The following is a 12,477-nucleotide window of genomic DNA, read 5'->3' as shown; positions in this document are numbered from 1 at the left end:
CCGCTACCTATAATGACAATTCAAAACTGAATGTGACAGACGAAAGTAAAACAGGCAGGAAAAAAATATTCTACTTACTTCTGGGTCATGTTCTCCCCAGGAGCATGAAGTACTGGGTTAAAAGTTCATAACAGGGTACCAGCTGTTAGCAGTGTATCTAGTCTCTCAGACATAAAGATAGTACATAAAAGGTTCACACTTTCTGCCTTGGTTCTGGTATTTTCAAGGGATTTGTTGGCAATAACAAAGGCATTAACTAACCCCACCCTTATCCTTTAACTTCCTCTCAGGTCAGCCAGAGGTTATGAGAAGCAATGTGACATCTGGACCCTCTGGCTATTACTACCATGGTATGTGGCGAGCACTAGGAGGCCCCACAGTTCATCAATTCAACACCTCTGCCATCAGTCAGTGTCTGAAAGGCAAGGTGGTCCACATGTATGGAGACTCCACCATCAGGCAGTGGTTTGAATACCTCAGAGCTCTACCAGGTAGCTGATCCACAGGATTTCTGGCAACACTTTGATTTTGTTCACACTGTTCACACTAATCTGTTCCCTCTCATACTTTTAGATCTTAAGGAGGTCGACCTGCACAGCCAGAGGCAAGTTGGACCTTTCATGGCCTTACACTATACAAACAACATCTTGGTGACATTCCGCTGCCACGGTCCTCCTATCCGTTTTAACATGGTCCACACCAGCGAGCTTCGTTACATTGCTAATGAACTAGATGGTGTAAATGGAGGCATCAATACTGTCGTAGTTTTTGGTATCTGGTCTCACTTCAGCACTTTCCCTGTGGAGATCTACATCCAGCGGATCCGGAGCATCCGCAGGGCAGTTGTGAGGCTGCTGGACAGGGCTCCAGGCACGCTGGTTGTTATCCGGACAGGAAACCCCAAAGTTTTAAAGGGACTTTATGAAACATTAACCAACAGTGACTGGTACACTCTGCAGCGTGATAAGGTGCTCAGACTCATGTTCAAAGGACTGAATGTTCATCTGATTGATGCCTGGGAGATGGTCGTGGCCCACCACCTGCCACACAGCCTCCACCCACAACCTCCCATTGTTAAGAATATGATTGACCTTCTCTTGTCTTACATATGCCCTTAGAGGGACAGTTATTAAAGCACATGCTGAGTTTACACATTATGTCTCTTTCTTCCTCAGACTGTGTTTAAACATAGTGACTGGCTGCAGTATAGGTCATAAACCCCACCCCCTCCATGATGGGACATGGACCTAAGAGGTATCTACTGTTTCCTCTCCATACCCTTTCTGTACTTAGTTAGATTGGGGTTGTGATCTATACAATGGAGTTTCCACTCTTTTTACATTATTACTCAGTAATTCACACATAAACAAAAAGGTATGTGTTGTTCTGTCATTATTACTTTATACATAAACAATAAGGCACATGGGGTGAAATTTATTATTTACCTTTTTACCCAGACTCAAATCTAGAAAGATTTTGAGTCTAGCCCTCACCAATACACCCTTCCTACCCAAGGGGTGGCACTAACTGAGGCATATTAAATGCCGCGGCATGCAATTGGGTAGCACGATAGCCAATTGGAGCAAAAAACAAGGTGATGTATTCATTGCACTAAGCCCCATTGGTTTGCCGACCAGTGGGGCTAACTGATATATTATGCTTCTGCCGTATCCCAAAACGGCAAAAACATCCTTCCTGGAAGCGAAGCCTTCTAAGGCAGTCTTCTGTTCCTTTCTCAAGGAAAAAGATAGGTGTAGTTAGCGTTTCTTCCAAAGCTTAACTGAATGGACGCAGTCCTTGGGCAGCTGCCATCTTGGCTGTTTACTTTTAGACTCGTACAGGGCAGCGCTGTTGTCATCATGTTACGCCTGCCCAGAGCCCGCCTCTGTCAGATAGACTGATCTGATTGGTCCGATGGCGATTCAATGGACGCCGCTCCTCAGGGCCAGATCCCTGTGCAGATCAAATTTGAATTTGCTCGGGGCGGTGCATCTGGATTTCCAATTTAGTAAATTGCTGCTACATTAGGGAAACCCATCAGTTAGTGTATAGGCAACACTGGGAGATAGCTTACTAGTAAAGTCTACTTAAAAGTAATTTAGCTGACACACATAAAACATGGCTTAACCATAGCCCACAGCTATGACGTATTGTTAGAAGGCAATGATCTTTGCAATGGATTGATGTGGACTGTTTCAAGATACAACCCCCCATAGCAGGTACAATAAATGCTTTGGTCAGACCACCAACAAACAAACACTTATAACTCACCTCTGAAACCTCATCATAATCCACAGATCGATGATATTCTGACAAAAACAGTCCAGATATATTTGCAAAGGTCCAAATGATCCAAATCCGGTAAAACATTAGTCCAAACACATTATTATATCCATCAATATCCATGGACAACATTTCAAATGTTTTAATTAATAATAATAATAATCAATATAATTAATATAAATAATTAATAACTTTTGCAGGTATTGTCGATAATGTTTCCAGATTGCATGTAAATACAGCTGATAGCTGGGTATCAAAATGTTGGCTGACCTTTGACTTTTTCATTGACACCTCAATGGAGCTAATAGAAGTTTCATGTCCTCTCTACAACCTACAATAGTCAACGAGAGCCTGTGTTGAAAGGGAGAACCTATCTATCTTTTCAGTCTGTGGAGCCAGCCAGTAGCAAGCGGTTTGTCCAATGACTGGAGCCTCTTAGCCAATGAAACTCCTGACCATGAGTGGTGCTCTTTGGTCTTTCATTATGATCATAGACTGTTATAAATGTTCATAAATGATAACCAGATGGTTCCTCTATTTTTTATAAGGAAAAAAATCAAGTATTTTTCTTTATATTTATTGAGGTTCACTATAAGGGTTTTTATAAATAGAGATTTCTGTCTTGTTGATTTGTTTTCCCACTCTCAACACATTCAGTACAGTGTTTCACTGTCTTTTTTCACCTCTCTCCTTTTTTTGAAAGTCGCCAAGAAAAACCATAAAAGTGTGAAATGTTTATTTTTTTACGATATTGTCATCTACTTTGAATGTGGACTAGATTAGGCTTCATGCTGTGGTCCCATTGTGTTTTTCACTAAGTCCAAGTTCTAGTCACCTGCAGGTATTTGCTCTTAAGAAAATACTCATCCAGAAATTAAAAGGAAAAAAAAACTTTACTCCATGAGCCACACTCCCAAAATTTGGAGGAACTGAGTTTCAGGTATGTGCACAGATAGACCCCAGAATCTCAGTTAAATGCATGTGCTATGCCTGACAACTGCATTTGAGTTTTAATTCTTCAAGACTACAAGAGCCTCTGCCCCTCCCTCTTCAACTCCCCTCGTTAACACGGCCAAGTTAAGTAAGTACACGCAATTTGAGCACCCTTGCAGAGCAGCATTACGTCTCCCGACCTGCTTTCATGGACAGCCAGGTGTTTGCCCTAGCCTCGACACTGTTTGTCACTGTTGTTACATTACATAACTATAAAAACATCTCAATACAGCATCACTAATTTTGGCAATAACCCACCAGTAAGCCAAATAACAAGTAAGCTAGTCTGGCGTAAAATCACATCATCTCCCACCAACTCTCTGGCTGAGTCCAGTTCACCAACTGCCCGATGCCAGCGTAAATAGATGCCAAATTACTTTCCCACTTCTATTTGTTTTTTAAAAACCAACCTTAACTTGAAATAAGGTTTAAGTCTCCCACGCTGCACTTCCGATAATTCATTAAACAAATCTGACGTGTTTTATTAGTCAAAACTTGAACAAATCCAGCTGTTTAAAGGACAAATTTGTTGATGTTTTCAGCAGCATAAAATAGACATTAGAGAGGGAATTATTATGGACCATACATAGTAAAAAGGCTTTTTGCTTATTTTTCTAAAGATGTTTTTCATGTGAAAGAAGGTTGTTTCATAAATGTGTATTATTGAATCTGTGCTCATTCAAGGGCAGTGTAATGAAGGACTGAATGACTTTAAAACTTGCTAGGACTACCAAAGCTGTAGTTGCAAAAGCGGAACAGGATACGTTATAGACATTGTAGGTACATGTATATGAATATAAATGCATTAAACATGCTAACACACAGCACAGCACAACACAGCTGGGAGAACTAAATTTCACGACACCTGCCTATATATAAAAGCCTTTATGGTCTTGTACCTCCTCCACTAAGTACCTTCATAATACAGAGAACTTAAAATTACAGGTTCACCTCATCTACAACCAGAGGAGACACTGTGGTCTCAAGGAGAAAAAGCTCATTAGCTTTTACAGTAAGAGTTTCATGGATCATACTTCCAGTGCACATAAGATGTAGTACCACATTCCTCTGAACACAATCTGGCTAATAAGCAACCAGGTGTGTAATCATGCAAAGCTTGCACATGCCTTCACTGTCTGGCGTCATCTGTCTAACTATTTGTGTGTGTCTGGATTATGTAGTCTTTTCTCTAATACCTGTCTTTACTTTGCACTGCATGGATTCATTGCTGATTGTGCAATATCTGCAAATGCTTCTGTCTTGTTTGTCTAAAACCACCTTATTTGCTAATGTCTTGTGCATAACTGTTTCTCATCTGTTAGTTTTTTTGCTATCTTGTTGTACATAAGTGTTCGGTGGCGGCCCTAGCACATCTGGGGCACCAGGCAGAGTGTGGATGAATGAAAAGCAAGAACCATAAATACTTAATTTCAGGTGATAATGTTTTAAGTGTCATTGTATATGTAATAATATTACCAGGAATCCTGTTGGTGTCACGTTATATTACTACATTACCTCTAACAAGTAATTTATTACTGTAACACGTCCTGTAACACATTACCTCCAACACTATTGCCAGCTTTGCGATACCCAGCTTGCCAGTGGATGCCATTGAGTACAGTAACCTGTCAGTTGTGCAAGTTGGCAGTTGAAGCCAGGATTTCACAGCCTGTTAGATGCCACCATCCACTTCAGTCAAGGTCTTCACATACAGCAGGCCTATTCAATTGGTGGCCAAGAGGCAAGTTCTGATTGGCCCGGGCAGGGAGTGGTACAGAGACCAGGTATTAAATGGCCCAGGGCAATAATAAGCTTCGACATTATCGGCTCTTTTATCATTACTTTTTAAAGTTTTGGTTTCATGTATTATCTGGCTGCTGCCTCTCTCCTGCTCTCTGCATGTCAGGGCAGACCTCCTCCTCACAGCACACGCACACGCACACACATACACACACAGACACACAGACACAGAGACACAGACACATACACATGCACACACACACACACACACACACACACACACACACACACACAACACACAGACAGACACACAGACACACGAACACAACAGTCAAACAGCAGAGTGGCCGTAGTGCAGATGAAGGGACTATAAATTCAAGATTACCCTAGTTGACAACGACCACGCTTGTTACTGTGAGTAAGTGCAAAAAAACCTCTGCCAGTAAAAAGCCAATATTTTATCAATACATGTGATCAGCATGTAGAAAGCCATATTTCAATCTGCTCTGTCCACAGCCTCTCATTTACCACTATTATGATTTACAATCGCAGTTCACATAAGCACATCATGCTAGTGGAGCTAATTAAAATGAAAGCTGTCTGTATGTAGTCTAACACTTTATCTGAAGATGTACCTGAGGCAGCCGACCTGCAGACAGTGAGTGTCCTCAGTAGAGGGGGGACAGAGAGCAGGATGAATGACTGATACTGATGCTTGTGTGCTTCATGTTTAGATAACGTGACTTTCTTTACTATGTCAGGAGGAATATTTATTTTATTGACATGTTAGATTTGTGTCCAGTGAGATATTATTGTGCTTATATAGTGACTTTGTTGTTGTAAACATAACTGTTGCTGCCATGGACTGTATAAAACTATGTCCTGTGTATCTGACCTATAAGGAAAACGTAAGGAGGTGAGGTGTGCATGTGTGTGTGTGTCTGTGTGTGTGTGGGGAGGAGAGAATAGAGATAACTTTATCATCCCTGAGAGGAAATTCAGCCTCCAGCAGTTCATAAAAGACAAAAAACAATCACATTTACCCTCATCAGCAACAACACAGTTGTATTAAAATAGGCATAAAATAAAATATGCTAAAATAAGAGCACAAATAGAAATTAAATTGAAATAAAATTGTCCAGTCCAGTTGTGACAATGTGATGTGTGTAAGTGTGTGTGTGTGTGTGTGTGTGTGTGTGTGTGTGTGTGTGACTGGATTCAGGTGTTAAACAGTCTTATTGCCGTGGGAACGAAGGATCTTCTGAAACGCAGTGAGATGAGTTGACTGCTGCAGCTGCTCCTCTGTTGCTCCAGGAGGCTGTGGAGAGGGTGTCTGCTATTGTCCATTATAGCTTTCAGTTTGTTCAGTGTGCCCCTCTCCACCACAGTTCTTAGTGGGTCCGGTCTCCTGCCGAGCACTGAGCCAGCTTTTTTAACCAGCTTGTACAATCACTTGGTGTTTTTGTCACCTTCTCTCCTTCTCTCTCTCGTATTCTATTACTGCATCTTGCTAACTCGGCCATGCTGGATGTCACTAACTCAGCTTCTTCTCCGGAGCCTTTGTGCTCCACTGTCTCTCAGATTAACTCATATCACAGCGGTGCCTGGACAGCGTGACATGTGTAGCTGTGCTGCTGCCGTGGTCCTGCCAGATGCCTCCTGCTGCTGCTGCCATCATTAGTCATTAGTCATACTTCTACTGTTATTATACACATATGACTATTGTCACACATGTATACTGCCAGATATTAATACATACTTTCAACATATTTTACCACAGTAGCCAGAACTATAATATTGTTACTTTCAATAATGTTGTTGTAAGCTACTGTCATTACCTGCATCTCTCTCTCTCTCTCTCAATTCAATAAGCTTTATTGGCATGACTGTAGATTAACAATATTGCCAAAGACATTAAAGTTTACAAATAAAGTACAATAATAAAAGTAAGTCAGAAAACTATAAAAAAAAGATTAAATATATGATATATAATACAAAATACACCAATCTACAATACAATACACCAATATATAATATAGAAAAAAAAATGAATAAAGAAAAATGTAGATTGTGAGTTACAAGGACTGTAAATATAGACAGGTGTGTCAGGTGTTGTGATGGTTGTCCCTCAGGCTTTGGCATAACCTGACATATGTTGCTGCTGCTAAGCTGCTGACTCTGTTCTCTCCAAGGATGTGTTGCATTTTAGTTTGATCAGGCAGAGAATCAAAGTCAGTGACTTTATGTTTTATTTTTGAGAGGAAGTCGGCTCTGATGTGTTCATACTTGCTGCAGTGCAACAGGAAGTGTGTCTCTGTCTCCACTTGTCTGTGTGGACAGAGCTCACACAACCTGTCCTCTCTGGGCAGCCAGGTCTGCCTGTGTCTGCCCGTCTCTATGGCCAAGCTGTGGTCACTGAGTCTGTACATGGTCAAAGTCTTCCTCAGTTTCTCATCAGTCACGGTGCTCAGATATTCTGCCACCGTGTACTGTCTATTTAGAGCCAAATAACACTGAAGTTTTTTGCTTTTGTGGTCGATGTCCAATAGTTAATGTAATGTTCTTTTTGTTTCTCTATAATTTGGTGGGTCCAGATTGTGTGAGGGCTGTGCTGAGGTCTTGTGTTGTTAGAGGAGCTGAGCCTCAGGACTAGCTGGCTGAGGGGGCTCTTCTCCATGTTCTCCTCTTGGCATTGCAGAGCTTTGTAGTGGTAGGAGTTGGGGTCACTTGTTTTAAGGTGTTTATAAAATTTGATGGCTCTTTTTTGAATTCTAATTAAAAGGGGAATTGGCCTAGCTCAGCTCGGCACCCGTTGTTGGGGTGTTCCTGTGCACTCTGAGGATGCTCTTGCAAATCTCTGTATGCAGGATTTCGATGGGGTGTTTGTCCCATTTTTCAAAATCTTGATTTGCAAGAGGACCCCACACCTCACTACCATACAGAATAATTGGTTCAATTATAGATTTGAATATTTTGAGCCAGATTCTAATGGGCATATTAATGTTTGAAGATTTCTTTATAGCATAGAAAGCCCTTCTTCCCTTCTCTCTGAGATCATCAACAGCCAGGTTAAAGTTTCCCGTGGACGTGATGTGTAGTCCTAAGTATGTGTAGTCGTGTGTGCTCCACCTCATGAGAGCCCAGGAAAAACCTGGTTTGGTCTCCCTGACCCCTGGATCGTTTCTGGAATATCATAATTTTGGTTTTGTCCAGATTAACTGTCAGGGCCCAGGTCTGACAGAAGGTTTGCAGATGATCCAGTTGCTGTTGTAGTGCTTCATGTGATGGAGCCAGCAATATGAGATCATCTGCAAACAGTAGGCATTTAACCTGTGTGTCAGACAGAGTGAGACCAGGGATGTCAGATAGTTCTAGTGATTTGGCCAATTCATCGATATAGATGTTGAAGAGGGTGGGACTGAGACTGCAGCCCTGTTTTACTCCTCTACTCTGGGGGAAGAAATCTGTTTCCATGTTGTTAATTTTAACAGCACATTTCATATGACTGTACATGGTTTTGATGATGTCATAGACCTTCCCCCCTACACCCTTCTCAATTAATTTTAAGAACAGTCCATCATGCCAAATTGAGTCGAATGCTTTTTTGAAGTCTACAAAACAAGAGAAGATTTTCCTCTTGTTTTGCTGGACGTCTTTATTAATGAGGGTGTGAAGGGTGTAGATATGGTCTGTTGTTCTATGTTTGGGTGTGAATCCTATCTGGCTCTTGCTCAGGACATCATGTTCTCTGAGGAAGTCTTGCAGTCAGCTGTTTAGGATGCTGCAGAACAACTTCCCCAGGTTGCTGCTGACACAGATGCCTCGGTAATTGTTTGGGTCGAATTTGTTTCCACTTTTAAAGATTGGTGTGATGATTCCTTCACTCCAGAGGTCAGGGAAATGTCCGACACCCAGAATAAGGTTAAATAATTTTAATATGGCAATCTCTCTCTCTCTCTCTCTCTCTCTCTCTCTCTCTCTCTGTCTCATTGTGTCATACGGATTACTGTTAATTTATTATGCTGATCTGTTCTGTACGACATCTATCGCACGTCTATCCGTCCTGGAAGAGGGTTCCCTCCTCAGTTGCGCTTCCTGAGGTTTCTACCGTTTTTTCCCCGTTAAAGGAGTTTTTCCTTATCCGCTGTGAGGGTCCAAAGGACAGAGGGACGTCGTATGCTGTAAAGCCCTGTGAGGCAAATTGTGATTTGTGATATTGGGCTTTATAAATAAAATTGAAATTGAATTGAATCAAGCTGCTTCCCCAACACACTGCAGCGTAGAAAAGTGCACTGTGGCCACCACTGTGTGATAGAACATGGTCAACATCTCCACACATATCAAAGGACCACACTGTCTGCAGGAAGAACAGGCAGCTCTGCCCCCTCCTGTAGAGGGCATCAGTATTAGAGGACCAGTCCAGTTTATCATCCAAGAGGACCCCCAGAAATTTGTAGGTGTGGACCACCTCAATGTCCTCCCCCTGTATGTGGAGGGAGAGATGCCTCTTATTATGCTTCTGTGCATTGATAACTCTTTTTTATTTTGTTTCTGCATTATGATAAATTTTAATAATAATACATTTTATTTGTAATGCACTTTACATAAAAAACAAGTCTCAAAGTGCTACAGAAGGCAGTGCAAATATGCTATGCTAAGAGTTAAAAACAGACAACATGATAAAATACATTAAAAGGCTTTAGTAAAAAGGTAAGTCTTCCAGTTGCATTTAAAAGCATCCACAGTCTGCGGTGCTCTCAGGTGGTCAGGGAGAGCATTCCACAGTCTGGGAGCGGCCAAGCAGAAGGCCTGGTCTCCCATGGTGCAGAGTCTGGTCCTGGGGGTGGGTTGAGGAGGTTGGCAGTGCGGCGGGTGCGTGAGGAAGTCTGAGGAGTGAGGAGTTCTTTAAGATAGAGTGGAGCATGTCCATGAATGCACTGATGTGTGAGGAGGGAGACCTTGTATTGAATTCTGAGTTCAACGGGCAGCTAGTGGAGTGATTTGAGGATGGGTGTGATATGGTCATCCTTGCGCGCCCTCATCAGGATCCTAGCAGCGCTGTTCTGGATGTATTGAAGCCTGTGGATGCTTTTACTAGGGATCCCAATGAGGAGTGCATTATGTGGTCCAGCCTGTAGGAGACAAAGGCATGGACGTGGCAGGAGTGCAGAGGGGGTGGGATCTGTCCGCAGGTAGAGTTGTGTGTTGTCAGCATAACAATGGAATGATATGCCTTGCCTGCTGATAACACTGCCAAGGGGGAGCATATCGGGAGTGAAGAGGGTAGGACCCAGCACTGAGCCTTGGGGGACACCACAGGGGACATAGTGAACTTGTGATTTTGCCTCTCCCTATGCAACATACTCAGTTCACCCAGTGAGGTAGGATGTACCACCCGTGGACGGTATCAGTGAGGCCGATGGTGGAATGCAGGTGGTGAAGGAGGTTGTTGTGATCCACAGTGTCAAATGCAGCTGTAAGATCCAGAAGTATGAGGAGGGATGGGGAGCCGGTGTCTGCTGTCATCAGAAGGTCATTTGTGAACCTGACAAGAGCCGTTTCAGTGCTGTGGCCAGGATGGAAACCGGACTGAAATTTTTCATACAGATCATTTTGCTTAAGATGGTCCTGAAGTTGGGCAGCAACTGCTTTTTCCAATACCTTGGATATAAATGGAAGGTTGGAGATGGGTCTGTGTTTGGAGAAAACATCAGGGTCAAGGGTGGGTTTTTTAAGATCTAATGACAGCAGTTTTCAGGGCAGATGGAATGTGACCGGCCGGAAGAGAGTGATTTATTTTACCTTGGTGACATTGGGGATGATAGAGGAGAGGCTGGCTTTCACCAGGGCTGTGGGGAGGGGGTCCAGGGCACAGGTGGATGGTTTCATTGGCTTAATGATGTTCTCAACTCCCTGCTGTGTGGTGTCTGAGAAACAGCAGAGAGATTGGGCAGTCCCAGGCTGTGGGTGGGCCGTCTGAGCAGGCGGCTCGGTAGAGCTGGAGAGAAGAGACCTGATGGAGTCATCTTTTTTCCTGAAAAAAGTGACGAAGCTGTTGCACTGCTCCTCTGAGGCTTCAGAAAGGGAGAGTGCTTGTGGTTTGAGGAGATGGTTTATGGTGAAGAACAATTTCTTGGAGTTACCAGGGCTATTGTTGATGATGTTTGAGTAGAACTGTGACCTTGCATCCCTGAGAGATTTAGCATGGGCCTTTTGGTGTTCATATAGGTTTATTTATGCACGGTCAGTCCTGATGCTATGAAGCGCCTCTCCAGAACATGCCCCTTCTTCATCTCCTGCAGCTCACTGGTGTACCATGGGACTGAGCGCAAGAAGGAGACTGTTCTGGTCTTTAGAGGTGCATGGAGATCCAGCAGGGTGTTTAGTGACTGGCTGTAGTAATCAACTGCCTCCGTGACTGAGGAGAGGTCTGCAGGGTTGGAGGAGAGATGTTGAAGGTCAGAGGCCAGGGCATCTGTGCTGATGCTTTTCAGGTTCCTGAAATGGATCTCCTGCTTGGGTATGGTGTATGGGGAGGGGAAAGACAGCTCCAGTGAGATGGTCTTGTGGTCTGATACATCATACACCTGCAAGTTGCTGATGGTAGCAGAGATTGTAATGATCAGGTCTAGAGTGTGTCTCTTGGAGTGTGTGGGGACATCGATGTGCTGTTGGAGGTTGAGACAGTCCAATAGTTGAAGGAAATCAGCTGCAGACCGGAGGGAGAGGGTGTCTACATGAATATTAAAATCCCCTAATATTAAAATACTGGCAGAGGTGTGCAGAGTGTGGTGAAGAGGTTGTGCATCTCAGGGATGAAGGCTGGGTTGGGTTCAGGGGGCTGGTAGATGAAGAGTATGGTAATGGAGAAGGGGGGCTTGCATTTGAATGCAAGGCATTCAGCCGAGGACAGTGTAGGCAGAGGGAGGGAGGACAGCTCTAATTCCTGCCGATGTGTGACAGCCAGGCCGCCACCTCGACCAGAGCTGCGAGTTTTCTCTAAGAAGTTATATCCGGGAGGGCAGGCGTCATTTAGAGAGAAGTACACCTCTGGCTGGTGCCAGGTCTCTGTAAGGGACATCAAGTGTAGCCCCTTATCCATGATGTGATCTTGAATGAAATATGTTTTATTGTTTATGGACTGTACATTTAGAAGTTCCAGTTTAACCATACGGAGGTGAATCTCTGTACAGGTTGTAATAGGGAGAAATCCACTCCTCGCACTCTGTAATGCGGTCCGTGTCTTCTGGCCTGCTGGGTATGTGGAGATTTTGCGGTGTTTCCTATGCTGAGGTGCAGAGATCTCGCTGTGTTCCGTGTGCATGTTTTTTTTTTTTCAATCAACTTTATTGAAGGTAACAGCCTTACAAACGCAACATATGCATCAGACTTGTTTCAACCAGTCCATTACAGAAGGAAATAAACATTTACCAATGAGAAAGCAGAGAATACAAAAGGAGA

General features: G+C 43.3%; 1 protein-coding gene across 1 annotated transcript in view; it reads left to right on the top strand.

Annotated features, from left to right (window-relative positions):
* LOC125882482 (NXPE family member 3-like) overlaps positions 1-1,131 on the top strand; it is an 87,904-nt gene extending 86,773 nt beyond the window's left edge. The window contains exons 7-8 of the mRNA XM_049566189.1: positions 291-491; positions 574-1,131. Of these exons, the coding sequence (XP_049422146.1) occupies positions 291-491; positions 574-1,118 (746 nt within the window). The 3' untranslated portion in view covers positions 1,119-1,131. The remainder of the gene's footprint in view (positions 1-290; positions 492-573) is intronic.
* Positions 1,132-12,477: the final 11,346 nt, after the last annotated feature.

The sequence above is a fragment of the Epinephelus fuscoguttatus genome, linkage group LG22 (genome assembly GCF_011397635.1).
Source record: "Epinephelus fuscoguttatus linkage group LG22, E.fuscoguttatus.final_Chr_v1".
Classification (NCBI taxonomy): Eukaryota; Metazoa; Chordata; class Actinopteri; order Perciformes; family Serranidae; genus Epinephelus; species Epinephelus fuscoguttatus.
Note: the sequence above shows the minus strand (reverse complement) of the source record. Positions and strands in the feature narration are given on the sequence as shown.